This window comes from Heterodontus francisci, chromosome 2 (genome assembly GCF_036365525.1).
Source record: "Heterodontus francisci isolate sHetFra1 chromosome 2, sHetFra1.hap1, whole genome shotgun sequence".
NCBI classification, from domain to species: domain Eukaryota; kingdom Metazoa; phylum Chordata; class Chondrichthyes; order Heterodontiformes; family Heterodontidae; genus Heterodontus; species Heterodontus francisci.
Window position 1 is genome coordinate 211,303,074 of NC_090372.1, and position 26,944 is coordinate 211,330,017.

Sequence of the window (26,944 nt, forward strand, 5' to 3'; positions counted from 1 at the left end):
ACATGTGAATCCAGATGCACAACAATGTGGTTGACTCTGAAATAGCCGAGCAAGCCACTCACTTGTCAAGGGCAATTAGGGATGGGCAATAAATGCTGGCCTTGTCAGTGTTGCCCAGATCCCAGGAAAGAATATTTAAATAAAGAGCACGTGTCATTTTTTTTTATATTCATTCATGGAATGTGGGTGTTGCTCACAATGCCAGCATTTGTTGCTCATCCCTAATTGCCCTTGAACTGAGTGGCTTACTGGGCTATTTCAGAGGGCACTGAAGAGTCAACCACATTGCTGTGGGTCTTGAGTCACATGTAGGCCAGACCAGGTAAGGATGGCAGGTTTCCTTCCCCAAAGGACATGAGTGAACCAGATGGGTTTTGACAACAATTTCATGGTCACCATTAGACTAGCTTTTAATTCCAGGCCTTAATTGAGTTCAAATTTCACCATCCACTGTGGTGGGATTTGAACCCATGGCCCCAAAGCATTAGTCTGGGTGCTTTGGATTACTAGTCCAGTGACAGTACCATTACACCACCATTACTCCACTAATGTGACCTCACTTGAAATTGTTTCACAATAATCCCCCTCTAGTGGGCATGTTGGGAAATGCACCAACCAATCCTGAACTGAACACAGAGCCTACGGGGTAAAACTACTCAACGCTGGCAATGCCAATCGGCTGGTAGTGAATCGGCAGCCGGGTGTAAACTGCGCCAGATTTTATTTTCCATGGACTCGGAAAATATTGCCAAGATTTTTAATGTCAACCAAATAAAAAAAATGACAGCGAGACTAGGAAACCAGTCTCAAAAAAAGCTTGAACTGTTATCCTGTGAACTTCAAGAAGATCGAGTGTGGTGAAAGCTTGGCTGTTGACTGCTGCAGACCAATTTCAAACCCATATCTATCATCTTCTGTCACACATCTGTCACTGTGAGATGACAGATCATGACCGGACTACGAAGATTTCTCCATTAAATTCTAGTGAAATCATTAAAAAAAAAGTTCAAAAAATACATTTACAAATTTACTAGAAATACTGAACTGAGGAGGCCTTCGTAACCAGATTTACATTGTCACTGTACAGAGTAACCACATTGACTCTTGCTCTCAGGCCTGGTCTGAGTTTGATTCCCTGTCTGTGGATTTCTTTGTGATCTGATCCCTTGACGTCTCTAGTCCAGGAGAAAAGTAGATTTATCAAATACGCTCCAACACCAAGACCACCTATTATCACCTCCATAGCATCACCCACCCCCTGCCCACCTCAGCTCATCTGCAGCTGAAACCCTCATCCATGCCTTCCTCGTCTCCACACTTAATTATTCCGACGTTCTCCCGGCCAGCCTTCCAACTTCCAACCCTCCATCTCTTGAACTCATCAAAAACTCTGCTGCCCATGTCTTAACTCCCACCAAATCCCATTCATCCATCACCTGTGTGTTCGCTGACCCAAATTGGCTGCTGGTCTGGAAACCACTCGATTTTAAAATCCTCATCCTTATTTTCAAATCTGTCCGTGGCCTCGCCCCTCCCTATCTCTGTAATCTCCATCAGCCCTACAAACCTCCAGGGTCTCTACTCTCCTCCAAATCTGGCTTCTAGCACGTCGCTGATTTTAATCACTCCACCATTGGCGGCCGTGCCTTCAGCTGCCGAGGTTAAGCTCCAGAATTCCTTCCCTAACCCTCTCTGCCTCTCTCCTCCTTTAAGGAACTCCGTAAAACCTGAGGTCACATGTCCTAATATCTCCTATGCAGCTCAGTGTGAAATCTGGTTTGATTACACTCTTGTCAGGTGCCTTGGAATATTTTATCAAGTGGTAGCACTGCATAGGTGCCAGTTGTTGTTGTAGCAAGCACAGTCTAGATGAACAGTTTACTGAAACTGTCTAGACTTTCCACATGAAGAAATGTCTCTCATTGAACCCTGTGTCATAGAGGTAACTGCTCCAATTTCACGCTACAGGGCTGGAAATCCCTACTGAAACTTTGGGAGAGTGGTAGTGTGACTTTCCCAATCACTTGAATGGTCATAAGATAATAGGCACCACACAGCCGAAGAGGCCATGGCTAATGCCCTGGGGACATGGGTTCAAATCCCACCACAGCAGCTGGTGGAATTTAAATTCAATTAATTAATAATAATCTGGAATTGAAAGCTAGTCTCAGCAATGGTGCCATGAATCTATCATTGATTGTCATAAAATGTCCCTTAGGGAAGGAAATCTGCCATCCTTACCTGGTCTGGCCTACATGTGATTCCAGATCCACAGCAATGTGATTGACTCTGAAATGGCCGAACAGGCCATTCAGTTGTCAAGGGCAATTAGGGATGGGCAACAATAGCTGGCCTTGCCAGTGGCACCTACATCTCATGAAAGAATTAAAAAAAAAATGCACTCTGCACTTCTGGGAAATGAGATTCCCCAATGCCAATGGAAAATTCAAGAACTTTCCCCTCTCTCTCTACAAGGAAGTGAGAGAATTCCAGGGAAAAATATTTGCTTGATAAAAAGGAAGCACTTTGCATTTATATAACACCTTTCACACCCTCAGGACGTCCCAAAGCTTCACAGCCAAAGAAGGACTTCTTAAAGTGTTAGTCAGAGTTGTAATGTAGGAAATGCAGCAGCCAATGGCACGATCCCACAAACAGCATTGCAATAATGACCAGATTATCTGTTTTAGTGATGTTTGATGATGGATAATCATTGGCCGGGACACTGGGGAGAACTCCCCTGCTCGTCTTTCAAATGGTGCCATGGAAACTTCTAGATCCACCTGCGAGGGCAGACGGGGCCTCAGTTTAATTTCTCATCCAATGGTACCTCCACAGCGTGGCACTCCCTCAGTACTGCACTAGAGTGTCAGCCTGGATTTTCTGCTCAAGTCTCTGAAGTGGTCTGAACCCACAACCCTCTGCCTCAGAGCCAAGGGTCTGCCCACTGCAGCAAGGTTGGCACCCAAGCCCAATGGCAGACTTTATCCAATAGAGTATTGGTTTGGTATCCACCAACTCACCCAGTGATCCTTGAAGTTGCCAGTAATGACAGCTGGTCCGAAGGACCGGGCAGGATTCATCCCACATCCAGTGAAGCCAATCTGAGGAGAGAAGGGAACAATACGGATATGATATAACTTCAGCGAATGCTTGCCCTCAGCAACACTACCCAATAGCAGAAATTAGGCTCAAGGGGTACATTGTCCTTACCTGTTCCTATGTTTCATTGGGGAAAAAAGCAATGTGAATCAAAGTGGACTTTTTTGTTTAAAAAGGCCAGTAGGTGGCAGATGCAGTTAAATGAAGACAAACCTAAAGTTATTAGAACAGGAGGAAACAGGAACCAAAAGGGGTGCGTATCCTGAATGGAACACTAGTATGGTGTTGATCAGAAAATAGATCTGGGATTATGAGGGGAATTATTAAAACCATCACTACAGTAACGGATGGTGGAAGCAGATTACATAGAATTTTACAGCATAGAATCAGGTCATTCAGCTCAACTGGTCTATATCAGTGTTTATGATCCACATAAGCCTCCTTCCACATTACTTCATCATACTATAATGCCATATCCTGCTATTTCTTTCTCTCTCATTTACATATCTATCTTCCCCTTAAATGTTTCTATTCTATTTGTCTTAACCACACCATGTGTAGTGTGTTTCATTCTGACCACTCTCTGGGTAAAGTAGTTTCTCCTGAATTCCCTACTGGATTTATTAGTGATTGGACTCCCCCACAAAGAGAAACACCTTCTCTGCATCAACCCTGCCAAAACCCTTCATAAATTTAAACCTCTCTGTCAGGTCACCTGTCTTCTCTTTTCTACAGAAAAGAGCCCGTATCAATTCCCCAATTCCTCATGCCAGCTCCCCACTTTCCCCATTTTCAGGTGCCCTTTCTCAAGTCTCCCTCTATCACCCTCTCAGCAATCCTGCCATTTATTGATGCCCTTTCCCCAATTTCCCCATTTGCTGATGCCCAATGCCCAATTTACCCCATTTAGTGGTGCCCTCTCTACAATTCCCCATTTACTGTTGACCTCCCCCAATTCCCCCATTTACTAGTATCCTCCCCTAATTTCCCCATTCACTGGTGCTCTCCCCTAATTCCCCCATAAACCTCGCAGAATTAGGCAGCAATTTGCTCCTGTATTCTTAACAGGACAAAAGTGACCCTGGGGCAATGCGTCAGAATTTGTCTGAGTTCTCCCAATAGCTCTGGTTGTAAGCACATTTTGCAGATCTTCATCTAGCAACATTTGAGCATCAGGCAAGTACAGGTAGGGCCAGCCTCACTTGTGATACCCATCATGGTGGAATAGCACACTGACCTTTGACTGTCGAGGTGAGGTATTGGAAGTTGCTGGCCAAGAGCACTGTTGGCATAAGCTTCCAGCATTGAGAGTGCTAACCGCAGCTCTTTCAAAAGGGAGTTGGATGTATACTTAAAAAGGGCTATAGTATGAAAGAGCAGGGGAGTGGGACTAATTGGATAGCTCAAAGAGCCATCACAGGTATGATGGGTCTAACAGCCTCTATCGGTGCTGCTATGATTCTATGAAAACTGTGAAGATGAAAAGTCATCGACTTGAAACATTAACTCTGTTTTCTGCTCTGTCAGATAGTGCCTGACTTGCTGAGTGTTTTAGCATTTTCCATTTTTATTTTCATCCCATCTGTATACTGACCAATACTGTCCACATTACCCGAGTTTGCAGTAACTACAGCAACAATACTTCTTTTGATAGATACAATTCAGTATCTTCTTTACTTTTCACTGCTGATGGTTTCAACAATATTCCATCGTAAACTTAGATTATTTTCATTATTACTACTAATTTTAGTTCTATTCTAATTATTTTATGTTCTTCCTCATTTAACTGCATCTGCCACCTACTAGCTCAGCTAAAAGAAAATTCAGATCTTTCTGAATCTGCATTTCTCATAAATGTTAGATGGAATTTGCAGGGCAGAAACAGGTCATTTGGCCCAATGGTTTGGCTTGGGTTCATGGTCCACACCAATCTCCTCTCACTCTACTTCATCCCACCCGATCGGCATAGCCTTCTATTCCTTTTTCCCTCATGTGTTTATCTAGCTTCCCCGCAAATGCATTGATGCTCGTTACCTCAACCACTCCATGTGGTTATCAAGTTTCACATTCAAACCACTCTTGAGGTAAAGACTCATTGTACCTCCTATTTCAATCTGATCTGCAAACTCAATGATCTGGCTTTAGGTGCTCTCACAACCATCATTTCACAACAAGATACAGTAGTTCATGATCAATTGGCCCAGTCGATACTGCCATCACCAATGTGCAGTGATTGTAGTGACAAGACTCACCAGGAGCACTTTAACAGTATCTAATGATCTTCCCCCACCCCTACTCTGTGACCTCTGAGACAAGACCAAAAATCTTATGGGAAACACCATTGCCTCCAAGCCACATGCTGTCATGGGGCACATTTTGCCTGTTCCTTCATTGGCACTGGGTCAAAATCCTGGAATTCCCTAACTAACAGCACCTTCACCACACGCACTGCAGCAGTTCAAGGAAAAGGACCACCACCACCTTCTCAGGGCAACTAGAGATGAGCAATGAATATAGGGCTTGCCAGGATGCCCACATCTTGTGAATAAATTAGAAAGGGAGCTTTTTATACAGTGAGTTGGTACAATCCTGAATGCACTGCCTGAAAAGGTAGTGAAAGCAGATTCAATAATACCTTTCAATAATATCTTTCAAAGAGCCAGCAGAGGCATGACGGGCTGAATGGCCTCCTTCTATGCAGTATGATTCTATAATTTTGGAACCACTCCCACCTTGAATCTTTCACTTTATAGCTAAAGGTCACCTTTATGTTCCAAACCGGTTGATGCTATTGGCTGGAAAGCACCTGGCCAATGAAACACAACCTTGAACATTTTGCTAATGCCACCCAGATGTTTCCACTGGAGCCACTCACCGCCATTAGGTGACCAATAGCAACCGAAAGTCCAATGGCGAGAGGACCAGAGCCAGAGAGATCCGTCCTGTGTTTATCGGTGGTCGCAAAGACACAGAGAACAAGCTGGAAAGTGATGATAATTTCCACGCCCAGACCCTGCACTGGGGTAACCCCATCTCCCAGCTGAAAAAGAGGGAAAAACAAGAAAAGCAATGATGAGAAAATCTCACGTAGGAAGGATATGAAACCAACAAACATGTTTATCAGGAATCAACCCAGCCTTCTCAATCCCTCCTCTCTCCCATTGAACCCTTATGCGGACACTTCAGTGCAGTACTGAGAGAGTGCTGCACTGTCCGAGGTAGTGGCTTTCAGTTGCGGTGTTAAACTGCGGCCTCCTCGGTCAACCCTCTCAGGTACATGTAAAAGATTCCATGGTCCTGTTTCGAAGAACAGGAGCATCCTGGCCAATATTCAATCACTCAACTAACATCACTGAAAAAGAAATTATCTGGTCATTATCTCATTGCTGTTTGTAGGACCTTGCTGTAACCTTGTTTCCTACATAACAACAGTGAGTAAACTTCAACAAGAATTTCATTGGCTGCAAAGCGCTTTGGGAGGCACTGAGGTCGTGAATGGCGCCATGTAAATACAATTTCTTTCATTCTTTCTTTCCACCTGATCCCATTATCCAATTATCTCTTTAGTGAAACCATTCTGCCTGCCTGATATCCCTCCCCACAGACAGTCACATAGAATTTAGGCAGCTATAGTTTAGGTGAAGAAAGAATTGCTTTAATTATTCATTCTTGGGATGTGGGCGTCGCTGGTGAGGCTGGTATTTATCCCTAGTTGGTCCTGAGGGGCTTGCTAGGCCACTTTAGAGAGCATTTGAGAGTCAACCACTTTGGTGTGGACTGGAGTCACCTCTAGGCCAAACCCGGAAAGGACGGCAGGTTTCCTTCCCGAAAGGGGGCATTAAATTGTTTTCACATCCGTGCGAGTACATCAGTTGAGAGCTGGTAACACAAAATCTAGGCTGACACTGGAGTACTGATGAATTGCTGCACTGTCGGAGGTGCCGTCTGTCGGATAAGACATTAAACCGAGGCCTCGTCTGTCCTCTCCGATGAATGTAAAAGATCCCACTGCACTATTTCAAAGACCAGGGGAGTTCTCCATGATGACCCACTACCACATTACAAGAATAGATTATCTGGTCAATATCACATCCTTTTTTGTGGGAGCTTGCTGTGTGTAAATTGACTGCCATATATTCAACATTGCAGCAGTACCTAAACGTCAAAACTTGACTCCAAAGCACTTTGGGATGAGGCTGTGAAAAGCACTATCATAGAGGGACATGGCATTGAAACAGGCCCTTCGGCCCACCAAGTCTGTGCTGACCATCAACCACCCATTTATACTAATCCTACAACCCCTACCACATCCCCTACCTCAATTCTCCTACCACCTATCTACACTAGGGGCAATTTACAATGGCCAATTTACCTATCAGCCTGCAAGTCTTTGGCTGTGGGAGGAAACCTGAGCACCCGGCAGAAACTCATGCGGTCATAGGGAGAACTTGCAAACTCTGCACAGGCAGTACCCAGAACCGAACCTGGGTTGCTGGAGCTGTGAGGCTGTGGTGCTAACCACTGCACCACTGTGCCACCCTAAAATATATATGCAAGTCTTTCTTTATATAAAACTTTAATAGGAACTCAGTAAGAGTACCACCTGCAGTACTGGACTCCACACTATAGGAAGGATAGTAAAGGAGAAGATACAACACTGTTTCACTAGAATGCTTTTTATATTCATTTATGGGATGTGGGTGTCACTGGCAAGTCCAGCATCTATTGTCCATCTCTTATTCACCTTGAGAAGATGTGGTGATCTCCCTTCTTGAACCACTGCAGTCCATATGGTGTTAGGAGGGAGTTTCAGGTTTTTGACTCAGCGACAGTGAAAGAATGATGGTACAGTTCCAAGCCAGGAAGGTCAAGATGGTGTGTGGCTTGGAGGTAAACTTGCAGGTGGTGGTGTTCCCATGCACCTTGTCCTTCTTGTTGGTAGAGGTCACAGGTTTGGAAGGTGCTGTCGAAGGAGCCTTAGTGAGTTGCTGCAGTGCATCTTGTAGATGGTACACACTGCAGCCACTGTGTGTCGGTGACGAAGAAAATTAATGTTGAAGTTTGTGGATGGGGTGCTGATCAAGCACTATCCTGGATGGTGTCGAGCTTCTTGTGTGTTGTTGGAGCTGCGCCCATCCAGGCAAGTGGAGAGTATTCCATCACACTCCTGACTTGTGCCTTGTAGATGGTGGACAGGCTTTGGGGAGTCAGGAGGTGAGTTACTCACTGCAGAATTCCCAGCCTCTGACCTGCTCGTGTAGCCACAGTAATTATATGGCTGGTCCAGTTCAGTTTCTGGTCGACGGTAACCCCCGGGATGTTGATAGTGATGCTCCCTGAGAAAATTTAAATACTGAGAATTGAAAAATTGCATTTTCCTTTGAGTGACACTGATAACAGGGGGTGTTTCATATTATGAAAGATAGATAGACGTAGACTGGTTCAAGTGGTTCAGGGGTCCAGAGCAAGAGCTCATACACGCAAGAAATTTGTATCTGATTTACAAAAGCTGGTAGGAAGTAATTCTTTACTCAGAGAGTTTTGAGGAGGTGGAATTAATTCCCTCTCTCAGTGATTCAGATAATAATGATATCAATCTTCAAGCATTGATTGGAAGGTGGATGAAACAGACATTAACACCCTGGGGTATCATCTCCAAATACTGACACAAATCTGGGACTCCCTGCAATTACTGACACAAATCTGGGACCCCCTGCAAATACTGACACAAACCCGGGACCCCCTGCAAATACTGACACAAACCCGGGACCCCCTGCAAATACTGACACAAACCCGGGACCCCCTGCAATTACTGACACAAACCCGGGACCCCCTGCAAATACTGACACAAACCCGGGACCCCCTGCAAATACTGACACAAATCTGGGACCCCCTGCAATTACTGACACAAATCTGGGACCCCCTGCAATTACTGACACAAACCCGGGACCCCCTGCAAATACTGACACAAACCCGGGACCCCCTGCAAATACTGACACAAACCCGGGACCCCCTGCAAATACTGACACAAATCTGGGACCCCCTGCAATTACTGACACAAACCCGGGACCCCCTGCAAATACTGACACAAACCCGGGACCCCCTGCAAATACTGACACAAACCCGGGACCCCCTGCAAATACTGACACAAATCTGGGACCCCCTGCAATTACTGACACAAACCCGGGACCCCCTGCAAATACTGACACAAACCCGGGACTCCCTGCAAATACTGACACAAATCTGGGACCCCCTGCAATTACTGACACAAACCCGGGACCCCCTGCAAATACTGACACAAACCCGGGACCCCCTGCAAATACTGACACAAACCCGGGACCCCCTGCAAATACTGACACAATCCAGAGATCCCCTGCAAATACTGACACAACCCGGGACCCCCTGCAAATACTGAGACAAACCCGGGACCCCCTGCAAATACTGACACAAACCCGGGACCCCCTGCAAATACTGACACAACCCGGGACCCCCTGCAAATACTGACACAAACTCGAGACCCCCTGCAAATACTGACACAAACCCGGGACCCCCTGCAAATACTGACACAATCCAGGGACCCCCTCTCCAAATATTGACACACTCCCTGGAATCTATTCCAAATATTGACACTTTCACTGGGATCCCAGCAAATATAGTCACCTTCTCTGGGATCTCATACAAATTTTGGAACTCACTGGAATCCCCGGCCAATATTAACACAGTCCCAGGGATTTCGACACAATCCTGGGATCCTCTCCCTGTGCTGACACTCTCCCTAGAATTTGCTGCAAATATTGGCACAGTCCACGAGATCACGTTAGAGCTCGTAGATTCAAGGTTCACTCCAGCCACTTGAGTACAAAGTCTTGGTTGACACTTCAGTGCAGTTTTGAGGGAGTGCTGCACTGTCAGAGGTGCCGGTATTTGGATGAGGTGTTAAATCCAAATCTGCCCTCACAGGTGGACATAAAGGATTGCAGAGAACTATTTTGAAGAGAAGGGCCGTTCTTCCTTGTGTCCTGGCCAATATTTATTCCTCAACCAACATCACAAAAACAGATTGTGAGGCTGTGTAAGGTGCCAAATAAATGCAGTCTCTTTCTTTTGTATTCTCATCAATTACTCTTACATCAGTTATAGATCAGACCAGGCTATTTTTATATATTTATTATATACGTGGGAAAAGTTGAATACTGGTTATGTTACTAGACTTGTAATCCAGAAGCCTAGACTAATGCTCCAGAGACAGGAGTTCAAATCCCACTAGGCAGCTGGGGAATGATCTGGCTCCAGATCAGGTTGCGGGAGGTAGTACAGTCCAGTCACCACCTCCTTGGTGAAACGTAGGTGCCTCAGACACTGTTCCTGGTTGAGATATAGGACCCGAATGACCCTTGGTGGGCACAGCTGTCTTTTGACAGCCTTCTTTTTCCTTCCTCTGTGTACAACTTCCCCTCCCTGCGCTATTTGCAAGTCCTGCTGCAGCTCAAGAGATACTAGAACTGTAGTCCCCATTAGTCCCACTGGAACTATAGTCCCACTGCGGCACAGTGGCGCAGTGGTTAGCACCGCAGCCTCACAGCTCCAGCGACCCGGGTTCAATTCTGGGTACTGCCTGCGTGGAGTTTGCAAGTTCTCCCTGTGACCGCGTGGGTTTCCTCTGGGTGCTCTGGTTTCCTCCCACATGCCAAAGACTTGCAAGTTGATAGGTTAATTGGCCATTATAAATTGCCATTAGTATAGGTAGGTGGTAGGGAAAATATAGGGACAGGTGGGGATGTGGTAGGAATATGGAATTAGTGTAGGATTAGTATAAATGGGTGGTTGATGGTCGGCACAGACTCGGTGGGCCGAAGGGCCTGTTTCAGTGTTGTATCTCTAAAAAAAAAATTACAGAGAGCAGGCTTTCTCCTGACAAACCTTCCAACTCCTCTGCCCTCCTTGTCAGGATCCAGCACCATTCCCTTGTGAATCCAAAAGCTTGTCCACTATCATTCAACATAGAACTTAGCCGAACTCTGCACCAGCAAAAGAAAGTCAAAACTCCTCACCTCGCTAGTGGGGGAGTCCCTTGTGCAGCTGAAAGCATGTCCAACTGGAAGTGATTAAGACAGAACGTTAACAGAATCTTCATGATCAACGCCAAAATAGTGTTATAAAAGAAAAAAAGACTTGCACTTATATAGCGCCTTTCACAACCACTGGACATCTCAAAGTACTTTACAGCCAATGAAGTACTTTTTGAAGTGCGGTCACTGTTGTAATGTAGAAATGAGAGCAGCCAAGTTGTGCACAGCAAGCTCCCACAAACAGCTATGTGATAACGACCAGATAATGTTTTTTGTTATAGAACATAGAAAAAACATAGAAAATAGGAGCAGGAGTAGGCCATTCGGCCCTTCGAGCCTGCTCCGCCATTCATTATGATCATGGCTGATCATCCAACTCAGTAACCTGTTCTCGCTTTCCCCCCATATCCTTTGATCCCTTTAAACCCAAAAGCTATGTCTAACTCCGTCTTGGAAACATACAATGTTTTAGCCTCAACTGCTTTCTGTGGTAGCGAATTCCACAGGCTCACCACTCTCTGGGTGAAGAAATTTCTCCTCATCTCAGTCCTGAAAGGTTTACCCCATAACCTTAGACGATGACCCCTGGTTCTGGACTCCCCCACCATCGGGAACATCCTTCCTGCATCTACCCTGTCAAGTCCTGTTAGAATTTTATAGGTTTCTATGAGATCCCCCCTCATTCTTCTGAACTCCAGCGAATATAATCCTAACCGACTCAATCCCACCATCCCAGGAATCAGTCTGGCAATCCTTCGCTGCACTCCCTCTATAGCAAGAACATCCTTCCTCAGATAAGGAGACCAAAACTGCACACAATATTCCAGGTGTGGTCTCACCAAGACCCTGTATAATTGCAGCAAGACATCCCTGCTCCTGTACTCGAATCCTCTCGCTATGAAGGCCAACATACCATTTGCCCTTTTTACCGCCTGTCGCACCTGCATGCTTACCTTCAGCGACTGGTGTACGAGAACACCCAGGTCTCGTTGCATATTTCCCTCCTCTCAGTTTATAGCCATTCAGATAATAATCTGCCTTCCTGTTTTTGCTACCAAAGTGGATAACCTCACATTTATCCACATTATTCTGCATCTGCCATGCATTAGCCCACTCACTCAACTTGTCCAAATAACCCTGAAGCCTCTCTGCATCCTCCTCACAACTCACCCTCTCACCCAGTTTTGTGTCATCTGCAAATTTGGAGATATTACCCTCATCTAAATCAATAATAGATATTGTGAATAGCTGGGTCCTAGCACCGATCCCTGCAGTACCCCACTAGTCACTGCCTGCCATTCTGAAAAAGACCCATTTATCCCTACTCTTTGTTTCCTGTCTGCCAACCAATTTTCTATCCATCGCAATACACTACCCCCAATCCCATGTGCTTTAATTTTACACGCTAACCTCTTTTGTGGGACTTTGTCAAAAGCCTTCTGAAAATCCAAATAAACCACATCCACTGGCTCCCCCTCATCAACTCTACTAGTTACATCCTCAAAAAGTTCAAGTAGATTTGTCAAGCATGATTTCCCTTTCGTAGATCCATGCTGACTCTGTCCGATTCTACCACTGTTCTCCAAGTGCTCTGCTATAAAATCTTTGATAATGGACTCTAGAATTTTCCCCACTACCGACGTCAGGCTGACTGGTCTATAATTCCTTGTTTTCTCTCTACCTCCCTTTTAAATAGTGGGGTTACATTAGCTACCCTCCAATCTGTAGGAACTGTTCCAGAGTCTATAGAATCTTGGAAGATGACCACCAATGCATCCACTATTTCTAGGGCCACTTCCTTAAGTCCTCTGGGATGAATACCATCAGGCCCTGGGGATTTATCGGCCTTCAATCCCATCAATTTCCCCAACACCATTTCTCTACTAATACTGATTTCCTTCAGTTCCTCTCTCTCACTAAACCCTGTGTTCCCCAACATTTCTGGTGTATTATTTGGGTCCTCCTTTGTGACGACAGATGCAAAGTACGCATTTAGTTGGTCAGCCATTTCTTTGTTCCCCATAATGACGATTGAGGGATAAATATTGGCCAGGAAAGAACTCCCTTCCTCTCTATCAAGATAACACCCTGTGATTCCTTTTTCACCTACCCAAGCAAGCATTTGGGGCCACAGTTCAACATTTCTTTGAAAGATGGTACCACCAACAGTGCAGCACTCCCTCAGTGCTACATTGGAGTACCAGCCTTGCTTGTTATGCTCAAGCCCTGGCATGGGATTTGAACCATGACCTTGCAACTCAGAGGGGAGAGTGCTACCAATTGAGCCACAGCTGACATTACTAGTCACAGGCTAACTGACACCATGATCCACCCACTTTGTATGCTTCTCGGGCACACATGGTTCCCATACGAGCACATTTATACTCAGTTGCAGCCGATATTTTTTGAGTTGCAGCAAAGTGATGGAAGGTGTCGTCGACAGTGCTATCAAGCGCCACTTGCTCACCAATGACCCACTCACTGACGCTCAGTTTGGGTTCCACCTGGGGCACTCAGCTCCTGGCAATTAGAGATGGGCAATAAATGCTGGCATTGCCAGCAATCCCCCAACCCATGAACAAATGGAGAAAATAAAAAGATGATCAAAAGCTTGGTCCTTGAGATAGGTTTTAGGGAGGTCCAAAAATGGACAAAAGAGCTGAATTCCAGAGGTGAGGTAAGAGTGACTGCCCTTGACATCAAAGGCATCATTTGGCCAAGTGTGACATCAAGGAGCCTTAGCAAAACTAGAGCCAATGGGAATCAGGGAGAAAACCCTCCACTGGTCAGAGTCATACCTAGCACAAAGGAAAATGGTTGTGGTTGTTGGAGGTCAATCATCTCAGCCTGAGGACATTACTGCTGGAGTTTCTCAGGGTAGTGTCCTAGGTCCAACCATCTTCAGCTGCTTCATCAATGACCTTCCCTCCAAAATAAGGTCAGAAGTGGGGATGTTCGGTGATTGCACAGTGCTCAGTACCATTCGCGACTCCTCAGATACTGAAGCAGTCCATGCCTGCAGACAGCAAGACCTGGACAACATTCAGGCTTGAACTGTTAAGTGGCAACATCTGTGCCACACAAGTGCCAGGCAACGACCATCTCCAGCAAGAGAGAATCCCACACTTTCCCATGTCATTCAACGGCATGACCATTACATCCTGGGGGAAACTATTAGCAGAAATTTAAATGAAGCTGCCGTATAAATACTGTGGCACTGCAGCAACTCCTTCGCCAGCACTTTCTAAACCCGCAACCTCCACCACCAAGAAGGACATGGGCAGCAGACACATAGGCACACCACCACCTGCAAGTTCCCCTCCAAGCCACACACCATCCTGACTTGGAACTATATCACTGTTCCTTCACTGTCTCTGGGTGAAAATCCTGGAATTCCCTTTCTAACAGCACTGTGGGTATACCTACACCACATGGACTGCAGCGGTTCAAGGAGGTGGCTCACCACCACCTTCTCAAGGGCAATTAGCGATGGGCAACAAATGCTGGCTTGGTCAGTAACGCCCCTAACAAATGGAAAAAAGAAAAAGCTGACCAAAAGCTTGGTCCTTGAGATAGGTTTTAGGGAGTGCCATATAGAAGGAAAGAGAGGTGGAGAGGTTTTGGAGGGAATTCCAGAGCTTAGGGCCCAGGCAACTGAAGGGATAAAAATGAGGGATGCGTAAGAGGCCAAAATTGAAGGAGCACAGAGATCCTAGAGAGTTGCAGAGACTACAGATATAGGGAGGGTTAGAGGCCATCAAGGGATTTGAAAACAAGGATGATAATTTTGAAAATCGAGGCGTTCAAAATTGAAGGACTGAATTTCTTCAATTCCTCAGACTGCTCGGGTGTTTATCAAAAGGGGTGAGAGGGGTCATGTACAAAATCATAAATGTTACAAGCATATTAACTTTAGTTTTATTGGTTTTAAAGTGGCAATGTAAAGTGCGTCACATGCAGAATACTTTTGAGCCAAAAGAAACCTCTAGTTAAATAAAAAAATCACAAGGGTAAGTTTTTTGAAGTAATTCTCTTTTGTTGGCTTTCAATTAAACCATTTTTCCGGTCTTGAATTTTAATCACTGGTTAAATCAACGGTGCCACAAATCAAGCTAGCTAGCTCCCGGCAGCCCAATTTGATCCATGCCCCCACTCTACCTGAGAGATTAAACTCATCAGTTAAAGGGCCAAATATTGTGAAAATAGACTGCTGGAAAAATCAGGGCTAAATGTACAGTGCAGTGCCATGTGCACAACGTAAGGAACAAATGCAAAAGATAAAATCAGGTTTCACTGCTAAGTTTCTGGGGTAAACAAATCAAAACAATCACGTGATTTGTTTAATGGGTTTATAGGGACTAACAATGCAAAAAGATTTTTTATTGCCTGCTCAGGGCTGATAGGGCAGGTTTTTATACAATCGTCTTCTCTCCCTGTGGGTGAACCTTGCTCACTACATTTTGCAAGTGAAGGATTTTGGATTTTAAGACTGGCTTTTAAGAAAGACGAAAGGAATGGACTTGAAACCCTGGGGTATGGACTATTTTTTGGTGACTGTTTTTAAGCAAGGCTAAGTAAGGCTTACTGAATGGGACTCATCCCGATGACACTCACAACATAAAAGGAATGGGCTTGGTATGAAAGCGAAGAATCAGGTTAACAACAAAGGCACGTCCACAGGACTGTTAAGCTTGACCAAAATCAGAAAGCTTGCTGGGCTACTGTTAAAGATAAACAAGTTCAGAAAGCATGATGGATAGTATTATTGCATCAGACTGTTGAAGACAGTAAAGCGTAGCTGCTAAACTGTTGATTTTAAGACTTGCCATGCCTTCAAAGGACAAGATTAGACATAAGGAAAGTGTCACAAAGCCTTGTCAAGACAAAAGACAGAGAAAGAACTTGTATTAATATAGCATTTTTCACAATCTCAGGATGTCTCAAAGCTGTTTACAGCCAATGAAGCACTGTTTGAAGTGTCGTCACTGTTGTAATGTAGGAAATGTGGAAGCCAATTTGTGCAGAGCAAGATCCCAAAAAAACATCAATGTATTAAATGACCAGATAATCCATTTTTATTGATGTTGGTTGAGAGATAAACATTGGCCCAGGACACACCAGGGAGAGCTCCCCTGCTCTTCTTCAAATAGTGCGATGGGATCTTGAGGCCCATGTGAGGGTAAACAGGGCCTCGGTTTAACGTCTCACCCGAAAGGTAGGAGAGGAAATCTAACAGCAGCCAGAGGGCATAAAAACAACCATCCTTACAGTGAATTCTAGCAGACAGACTCAGTTCAAAGAATTAACCCGTCAATCTCCTAGAAGGATTCGAACACCCTGCCTTTTGAGTTGTTCTACTTACCAAGGTTGCACCCACTTTTATCTGTAAGAATGTTGTGTCTTTACATCAATAAAGCCAATTATTTGAAAAGTATGTCTGTCTCGGGTAATTCTTACCTCTTGTACCATAAAGAGTGGCAAAGAAAAAACTTGGGACACCAAAACTTGTCCTCACAAGAATGGTCAATGCCAGGAATTAGCCTATTTGCAGTTTATCCCATTTTCTGCTGGCGGGGAAGTGGGTTCAGGGGTGCATTGTTGGGAGTTTTGGTGTGAACACCAGCAGATGGTTTTCCAACTCCGTGCCTAAAGTTCTGGGCAAGAGAACTGCATGGTACTGTTTGTCCCACCCTTTGTCTCTCTCCCTATCCTGCAGCAGGTATTGCCAGACAGAGCAGAGATCGACAGACAAGAGCAGCTAACAACTTTCATTACGCTGGGGTCTCTGTAGGAAACAAGGAAGTTAGGCAATTCTTCAAAGTACAGAATAAATTAGGGAGGGCCGTGGGTCACAACCCAATGTTATGAAAAAACAGATCTAGGTTCAACGTCAGGAGGGGGTTCTTTTCCCATATAATAGTGGGCCTCTGGAGCAGCTTCCAGCTACGTTAATTCACTGAATTATTTCAAATAAGAACTAGACCTGTTTCTGGCTGGGACAGAGATCACCTTGTACAAGAGGTAGGTACTGCAAGGAATTATCAGGGACATAGTTAGCTGTTGGACTAGTTTCTAATTCGCTAAAGAGAATCAGAGTCATATATGGCATAGAAGGAGGCCATTCAGCCCATCGAGTCTATGCCGGCTCTCTGTGGAGCAAATCCAGTCAGTCCCACTCCCCCACTCAATCCCTGTAGCCCTCCAAGTTTATTTCCTTCAAATGCCCATCACATTCTCCTTTTGAAACCATTGATTGTCTCTGGCTAGGGGAGGGGGTGGCGTAGTGGTAATGTCACTAGACTAATAACCCAGAGCCCCAGGCTAATGCCCTGGGGACATGGGTTTGAAACCCACCAAAGCAGATGGTGGAATTTGAATTCAATTAATAAATCTGGAATTAAAATCCTAGTCTAGTGGTGATCGTGAAGCCATTGTCGATTGTCATAAAAACCCATCTGGTTCACCAATGTCCTTTAGGGAAGGAAATCTGCTGTCCATACCTGGTCTGGCCTACATGTGACTCCAAACTCATAACAACATGGTTGACTCTGAAATGGCTGAGCGAGCCATTCAGACGTAGTCCACCACCCTTGTGAATAGCCACTTCCAGGTCATTACCACTCGCTGTGTAAAAAAGTTCTTCCTCATATTCCCCCTGCATCGCTTGCACAAAGCCTTCATTCTGTGTCCCCTAGTCATTGTACCATCAGTTAATGGGAACAGCTTTGCTTCGTCTGACTTATCCAAGACTGTCATAATCTTGTACACCTCGATAAAATCTCCCCTCAATAGCCTTTGCTCCAGGGAGAGCAACCCCAGCTTTTCCAATCTAACTTTGTAAATAAATTCCCCCATCTCTAAAACTATCCTGGTAAATCTCCTCTGCACCCTGACATCTTTCCTAAAGTGTGGTGACCAGAACTGGAATCAGAAAGGAATTTTCCAGATTTTTTTTCCTGGATTTTTACCTATTTTTGTCTCTCTCCCAGGAGACTTTTTTATTCATTTATGGGATGTGAGCTTTGCTGACAAGGCCAGCATTATTGCCCATCCCTAGATACCCTCAAGAAGATGGTGGTGAGTTGCCTTCTTGAACCACTGCAGTCCATGTGGGGCAGGTAAACCCACAGTGCTGTTAGGAAGGGAGTTCCAGGATTTTGACCCAGCGAAAGTGAAGGAACGGCAGGCAATAGAGTGCAAAGTCAGGATGGTGTGCAGTTTGGAGGGGAACTTTCAGGTAGTGGTGTTCCCATGCGTCTGCTGCCACAAGAACACAAGAAATAGGAGCAGGAGTAGATCGTGGCTGATATTAGGCTTCAACTCCACTTTCCTGCCCACTCGCCATATCCCTTGATTCCTGAGAGACCAAAATCTATCTATCTCAGTCTTAAATACTTTCAACGATGGAGCATCTACAACCCTCTGGGATAGAGAATTCCAAAGATTCACAACCCTTTGAGTGAAGTAATTTCTCCTCATCTCAATCCTAAATGATCCTGAGACTGTGCCCCCATGTTTTAGATTCCCCGACCAAAGAAACAATCTCTCAATGTCCAACTTATCCAGCCCGTTCAGAATCGTGTATGTCTCAATGAAATTGCCTCTCATTCTTCGAAACTCCAGAGAGTATAGACCCAATTTTCTCAGCATCTCATCATAGGACAACCCCCTCATCCCAGTAACCAATCTAATGAACCTTTGCTGTACCACCTCCAATGCAAGTATATCCTTCTTTAAATGTGGAGACCAAAACTGCACACAGTATTCCTGATTTGGTCTCACCAAAACCCTGTACAATTGTAGAAAGACTTCTTTATTCCTGTACTCCAGTCCCCTTGCAATAAAGGCAATATGCCATTTCCCTTCCTAATTGCATGTTGTACCTGCATGCTAACTTTTTGTGTTCCTTGTGCTAGCACACCCAAGTCTCTTTGAACAGCAAAACAAGTTGCACACCTTTTAAACAATATTTTGCTTTTCTATTCTTATGATCAAAGTGTATAACTTCACACTTCCCGACATTATACTCCATCTGCCATCTTGTTGCCTACTCACTTAACCTGTCTATATCTCTTTGCAGCCTCTCTACGTCCTCCAGCTTACCTTTCCACTGAGCTTTGTATCATCAGCAAACCTAGATACATTACTCTCTGTCTCTTCATCTAAGTCATTGATATAGATTGCAAATAGCTGAGCCACAGCACTGATCCTTGCAGCACTCCACTATTTACTGCCTGCCAATTTGAAAATGCCCCGTTTATGCCCACTCTTTGCTTCTTGTCCATCAACCAATTCATGCTAATATATTACCCCCAATTCCATGAGCGTTTAACTTGCTTATTATCCTTTTGTGTGGCATCTTATCAAGTGCCTTTTGGAAATCCAGATATCCTACATTTACTGATTCCCCTTTATCTACCTGACTAGTTACATCCTCAAAAAACTCTAACAAATTTGTAAAACAGGATTTCTCTTTAGTAAAACCATGTTGATTTGTTCTAATCATACTGTGCTTTTCCAAATGCAATGTTAGGACTTCCTTAATAACAGATTCCAGCATTTTCCCAACTGATGTTAGGCTAACTGGCCTGTAGTTCACTGCTTTCTCTCTCCTTCCTTTCTTGAAAAGCCCTTGTCATTCTAGGCAGTAGAGGTCATGGGTTTGGAAGGTGCTGTCAAAGGAGTCTTGGTTTCCAAGTGGGGTGGGGAGTGTACGTATTGTGATGAACAAGATATCGCCACTGCATGTGAAGGGCTGGTTGGACCATCTTTAGTATCATCTTTGACAACCCTGCTCACTCAGTAGCACTCTGGGTCAGAGAGAGCTGGGCCAAACTAACCTCAGCTCATGAACATTTAATTCCATATAACACTCCAATGCGATTCTGAGGGAATGCAGCATTCATGGAGGTGGCAGGTCTCATGATGTGAAACCAAGCTCCTGTCTACCTGTTTCAGTGATTCAGGAGGGGTTTGAGAATCCCAGGGGATTATTCAAAGAAGAACAAAAGAAGTTCTCCCGATGGCCTGGCCAACAACACTCAAAGCAGATTGGCTGGTACATTGGTCATTGCGCCTGTATCTGCCTACAACAAATGTCACTGTACTTCCAAAGAAGGTCCATCGAATGTGAAATGCTCTGGAGGTTTCTGAGAGCTGGCATAAAGCACTATTTGAACATGTTGCACCTTTTAATTTTTATTCATTCATGAGGTGTGGGCATCGCTGGCGAGTCGAGCATTTGTTGTCCATCCCTAATTGCTCTTGAAAAGGCGGTGGTGAGCCGCTTTCTTGAACCGCTGCAGTCCATGTGGTGTAGGCTGTTAAGGAGTGAGTTCCAGGATTTTAACCCAGAAACAATGAAGGAATGACTCATATATATCCAAGTCAGGATGGCGTGTGACTTGGAGGGGAACTAGGAAGTGATAGCATTCTTACAGGTCTGCTCCTTGTCTTTCTAGGTAATGAGAGCCCCAGGTTTGGAAGGTGCTGCCAAAGAATTTTTGACAGGTTACTGCAGTGCATCCAATGAATGGTGCACTGTGTGCTGGAGGGAGTGGATATTTTGAGGTGGTGAATGGGCTGCTTATCAAGCAAACTGCTTTGTCCTTGAGGTTTACCATGTTAAAAAGTTGTCAATTAAAATAAGTAAATAGAAACGTAGAACCAACAACAATAACCTGCATTTATATAGTAAAACATGCCAAAGTGTTTTACTGGAGCGTTATCAAAGAAAATCTGACGCTGAGGTACATAAGCAGATATTAGGACAGGTGATCAAAAGCTTGGTTAAAGAGGCAGGTTTCTTCTAGGAAAAGAGAGGGATAGCGAGAGGATTAGAAAGGGAATTCCAGAGTATTTTTAATTCATTCTCAGGCTGTGAGCTTCACTGGCAAGGACAGCATTTATTCACCATCCCTAATTGCTCTTGAGAAAGTGGCAGTGAGCTGCCTCATTTAATCACTGCCAGGATGGGGGTCTGGTACAACTGAGTGGCTTGCCTGGCCATTTCAGAGAGCAGTTAACAGTCAAGCACATTGCTGTGGGTCTGGAGTCACATGCAGGCCAGGCCGGGTTAGAATGGCATATTTCCTTCCTTCAAGGCAATTAGTGAACTAAATCTGTTTCTGCAACAATCCAATAGTTTCATGGTCACCATTACTAATTCTGGCTTTTTATTTTACATTTATTTAACGATCTGAATTTAAATTCCATACAGCTGCCATGTTGGGATTTGAATTCATGTCTCTGGACCACATGTGCAGGAAGTATCATCAGCAGGAGCAGCAGCTTGAGCTCTGGGTTACAGAGCCTGAGCAGATGTCCGAGTCACTGAGGCTGAGAGTTTCATGGCTAGCATGCTTATACATGTGGCCACCCTGAAGCTTAAGGGTATGCAGGCAGAGAGGGAATGAGTGACTGCCAGACACTCAAGGAAGACGAGACAGATAGTGCAGGAGTCACCCCACTCCCTACCCCACCCCCCTTACACTGAGTCCATCTCGCTCTCCAACTGGTATTCAGTTCTGAATACTGGTGAAAGTGATGGTTCCTCTGGGGAGATCAGCCAGAGTCAAGACCACAGGTGGATCAGCTGGACAGGGGGCAGGAGGAAGTTTAGGAAAGCAATAGTGAAAGGTGATTGGATAGTTAGGGGAACAGACAGGCATTTCCGAGGCCAAAGACATGAATCCAGGATGGTATGTTGCCTCCCTGGTGCCAGGTCAAGGATGTCACTGAGCAGCTGCAGAGCACTCTGAGGGGAGAAGGTGAACAGCCAAAGGTCACGGCCCATATCGACGTAAGTAGAAAGTGAGGTGCCGCAGGCAGATTTTAAGGAGCTAGGAAAGAAACAAGCAAGCAGGACCTCAAAGGTAGTAATCTCCGTATTACTCCCAGTACCACACAGTTCTTCTTGTTCTTTGGCCTCCTTGTCTCGGGAGACAATGGGTAAGCCTGGAGGTGGTCAGTGGTGTGTGGAGCAGCGCCTGGAGTGGCTATAAAGGCCAATTCTAGAGTGACAGGCTCTTCCATAGGTGCTGCAGAAAAATTTGTTTGTCGGGGCTGTTACACAGTTGGCTCTCCCCTTGCGCTTCTGTCTTTTTTCCTGCCAACTGCTAAGTCTCTTCAACTCGCCACACTTTATGGCTGCCCGCCAGCTCTGGCGAATGCTGGCAACTGACTCCCACGACTTGTGATCAATGTCACAGGACTTCATGTCGCGTTTGGAGATGTCTTTAAAGTGGAGACATGGACGGCCGGTGGGTCTGATACCAGTGGCGAGCTCACTGTACAATGTGTCTTTGGGGATCCTGCCATCTTCCATGCGGCTCACATGGCCAAGCCATCTCAAGCGCCGTTGACTCAGTAGTGTGTATAAGCTGGGGATGTTGGCCGCCTCGAGGACTTCTGTGTTGGAGATACGGTCCTGCCACCTGATGCCAAGTATTCTCCGGAGGCAGCGAAGATGGAATGAATTGAGACGTCGCTCTTGGCTGACATACGTTGTCCAGGCCTCACTGCCATAGAGCAAGGTACTGAGGACACAGGCCTGATACACTCGGACTTTTGTGTTCCGTGTCAGTGCGCCATTTTCCCACACTCTCTTGGCCAGTCTGGACATTGCAGTGGAAGCCTTTCCCATGCGCTTGTTGATTTCTGCATCGAGAGACAGGTGATAGTTGAGCCTAGGTAGGTGAACTCTTGAACCACTTCCAGAGCGTGGTCGCCGATATTGATGGATGGAGCATTTCTGGCGTCCTGTCCCATGATGTTCGTTTTCTTGAGGCTGATGGTTAGGTCAAATACCACGCAGTAGTGAGTAGAGAAATAGAAGGATAGAGCAGATGAATGCGTCATTGGAGAAATGGTACAGGAAGGAGGGCTTTATATTTCAGGGACATTGGGTGGAGATGGGACCTGTACAGGCTGCAAGGGTTGCACCTGAACAGAGCCGGGACCAATGTCCTTCTGGGGCGATTTGCTATTGCTATTGGGGAGGGTTTAAAGTAACTTGGCAGGGGTATGGGAACCAGGAGGCAACATTAGAGAGGAAAACCAAGGTGCACAGATAACTAGGAGTGACAGGTAGCACTAGAATAGGAAATAGTAAGGTATTAGGCAGGGTCAGAGTGAGAGGGGATGCAATTAATTCGAAATTAGGTTTACTGTACATGTATGTGAACACATGGAGTGTAGTAAATAAGGTTGGTGAGCTGCAGGCGCATATAGACAACTGGGAATATTATGTTGTTGTGATAACAGAGATCTGGCTCAAAAAAGTGCAGGACTGTGTCGTGAATATTCCTGGCCTCAAGGTGTTCTGGAAAGATAGGGAAAGAAAGAGAGAAGGAGGGATGACAGTACTAATTAAGGAGAACATTACAGTGCTGGAGAGGATGTCCTAGAGGAGTCAAGGAATGTATCTTTTTGGTTAGAGCTAAGAAAAAATAGAGGTACCATTTCATTACTGGGTGTATTCTATAGGCCACCAACTAGTGGGAAAGGTACATAGGAATAAATTTGCAAGGAAATTACAGAGAGGTGCAAGAATTATGGAGTTATAATGGGGGACTTTATTTAATAATATTAGGCTGGGATAGTAATACTGTAAAGAGCAGAGAGGGGGAAGAGTTTATGGTGTGCTCAGGAGAATTTTCAAGACCTGTATGTTTCTGGCCCGACAAGGAAGGAGGCATTGCTGGATTTGGTTCTGGGGAATGAGGTGAGTCAAGTGGATCAAGTGTCAGTGGGGGAACATTTAGGAACAGTGGTCATAGTATCATAAAGTTTAGATTGGCTATTGAAAGGGACAAGGAGCAATCTAGAGTAAAAGTAATTAAATGAGGAGGGCCAACTTCAATGGGGTGAGAACAGATCTGGCCCAGGTAAATTAGAATCAAAGAATGACAGGCAAAACTGTAAAGGAACAATGGTCTGTCATTAAAGAGGAGATAGTTTGTCTACAATCGAGGTGCATTTCAATGAGAGGGAAAGCTAGGACAAATATAGCCAGTGCTCCCTGGATGGCGAAAGTGACAGAAAGATGAAGCAGAAAAAGGGGGCAAATGACAGATGTCAGGTTGATAATACAAGGGAGAACCAGGCTGACAATAGACAGTTCAGAGGGGAAGGGAAAAAAGAAATAAGAGCAGCAAAGAGAGAGTATGAGAAGAAACTGGCAGCTAACATAAAAGGAATTTCAAAAGTCTTCTATCAGCATATAAATAGTAAAAAGGTGGAAAAAGTATTGGGGCCAAATAGGGACCATAAAGGAAATTTCCGCATGGAGGAAGAGGCATGGCTGAAGTATTAAATGACTACTTTGCATCTGACTTTACCAAGGATAAAGATACTGCCCAAGTCATAGTGAAAGAGGAGACACTGGATGGGCTAAAAATTGATAAAGAGGAGATATCAGGTAGGCTGGCTGTACTTAAAGTTGATAAGTGACCAGCACCCGATCAGATGCATCCGAGGATGCTAAGGGAAGCAAGAGTGGAAATTGCAGAGGCACTGCGGAGTCATCCAATCCTCCTTACATATCGGGTTGGTGCCAGAGGACTGGAGAATTGCAAATGTTCTGCCTTTGTTCAGAAAAGAGTATAAGGATAAACCCAGCAACTATAGGCCAGTCAATTGAACATCAGTGGTGGGAAAGCTTTTAGAAACGATAATTCGGGGAAAAATTAACAAACACTTAGACAAATGTGGATTAATTAAGGAAAGCCAGCATGGATTTGTTAAGGGAAAATGGTGTTTAACTAACCTGATTGAGTTTTTTGATGAAGTAACAGGTTGATGAGGGTAATGCAGTTGATGTGGTGTACATGGACTTCCAAAAGGCATTTGATAAAGTGCCACATAACAGGCTTGTCAGCAAATTTAAAGCCCGTGGAATAAAAGGGACAGTGGCAGCATGGATATGAAGTTGGCTGAGTGACAGGAAACAGACTGTGGTGGTGAGTGGTTGTTTTTCAGACTGGAGGAAGGTATATAGTGGGGTTCCCCAGGGGTCAGTGTAGGACCACTGCTTTTCTTAATCTATATTAATGAGCTAGACTTGGGCGTACAGGGCACAGTTTCAAAATTTACAAATGACACAAAAATTGGAAGGATTGTGAACTGTGAGGAGGATAGAGATAAACTTCAAGAGGACATACAGTTGGAATTGGCAGATGAAATTTAATGCACATAAGTGTGAAGTGATTCATTTTGGTAGGAAGAATGAGAAAGGCAATATAAAATAAAGGATACAGTTCTAAAGGGGGTGCAGGAGCGGAGGGACCTGGGAATATATGTGCACAGACCATTGAAAGTTGTACGGCAGGTTGAGAAAGCAGTGAATAAAGCACACGGGATCCTGGGCTTTATAAACTGGGCATGTGAAGGGATTAGAAAGGGTTGATAGATTGGAGAAGCAGGGGTTCTTCTGCTTAGAGAAGAGAAGATTAAGAGGATATTTGACAGTGGTGTTCAAAATCATGAGGGAGCTGGACAGAGTAGATAGGAAGAAACTGTTCCCATTAGCAGAAGGGTTGAGAACCAGAGGACACTGATAGAAGGTGGCTGGCAAACGAACCAAACGCAGCAGGAGGAAAAACTGTTATGCAATGGAATAGTTAGGATCTGGAATGCATTGCCTAAGAGAGATTCAACTGAGGCCTTCAAAAGAGAATTGGATAATTATCTGAAGAGATAAAATTTGCATGACCAGGGGTAAAGGCGGGGGAGTGGGACGAGGTGATTTGCTCTTGCAGAGAGCTGGCACAGACATGATAGGCCGAATAGCCTCCTTCTGCGCGGTAACCATTCTTTGATTAGGACAAACTATAACAACTATGTTATGCATCAGGACTAGGCAGCTGAAGGGATGACTGTGAATGGTGGAGCAATGAAAATCAGGGTTGTATGACTGGGATTGGAGGAGCTCAGAGACCACAAAGGGTTGTAGGACTGGAAGTGAAAGGGACTTTGTGCGAATTAGAATACGGCAACAGAGTTTTGGACGAGCTCAAGTTTAGGGAGAGTGGAAGATGAGAGGCTGGCCAAGAGAGCAGTGGAATAGTGACCAATGGATAAGGGTTTCAGCAGCACATGAGCTGAGAAAGGGGGAGAGACTTTGACCTTTTATGTATATAAACCCAGCAATTTAACAGTATGGTGCAACAAACTATACACAAAGAAAGACTTGCATTTATATAGCACCTTTCATGACCACTGGATGTCTCAAAGCACTTTACAGCCAATGAAGCACTTTTGAAGTGTAGTCACTGTTGCAACGTGGGAAACACATAAAAAAGGTTCCTTGTCTTCTTGTTTAATTTCCCAACCTAACATGCCATGAAAACCTGAATCTTCCCGACTTTAAAATCGTCGGGCACGGGATCATTTTCGAATCCCAACTCCGTTCGCAGCAGCGGGAGTTTTCACTGGCCCTTGGAAATAGGTTTGATGGCAAGGGCAAGGGCACCTCCGACAGCGCAGCACTCCCTCAGTACTTCACGTGATATTTACGTGACTCGAATAATTAAGAACCCGCCTCCCGGGGCAGCCTCCAATTAGGACTGGCGGGTGGTTTCTGGAGGGGGGAGGTAACTACATTAGGGCAGCTGGAGGCCTTCACAATCTCACCACTGTTGAGGGGCAGGTAGGAAGTAAGAAGTAGCAGGGACACAATGAAGGAGCCACCATTATCAGGGGAGTGGAGTGGCTGGCACTGCATCAGTCCCAGCACTATTGGAGAAATCATTCTTCTGGAGATCATCACACCA

The 26,944-nt window shown here is 45.0% G+C and overlaps 1 protein-coding gene across 1 annotated transcript in view; it reads right to left on the bottom strand.

Annotated features, from left to right (window-relative positions):
- The window catches only part of LOC137350720 (aquaporin-1-like), a 42,388-nt gene that overhangs the window by 9,907 nt on the left and 5,537 nt on the right, over positions 1-26,944 (bottom strand). Inside the window, exons 2-3 of the mRNA XM_068015655.1 lie at positions 5,978-6,142; positions 3,024-3,104 (exon numbers count right to left, since the gene is read on the bottom strand). Coding sequence (XP_067871756.1) covers positions 3,024-3,104; positions 5,978-6,142 — 246 coding nt within the window. The remainder of the gene's footprint in view (positions 1-3,023; positions 3,105-5,977; positions 6,143-26,944) is intronic.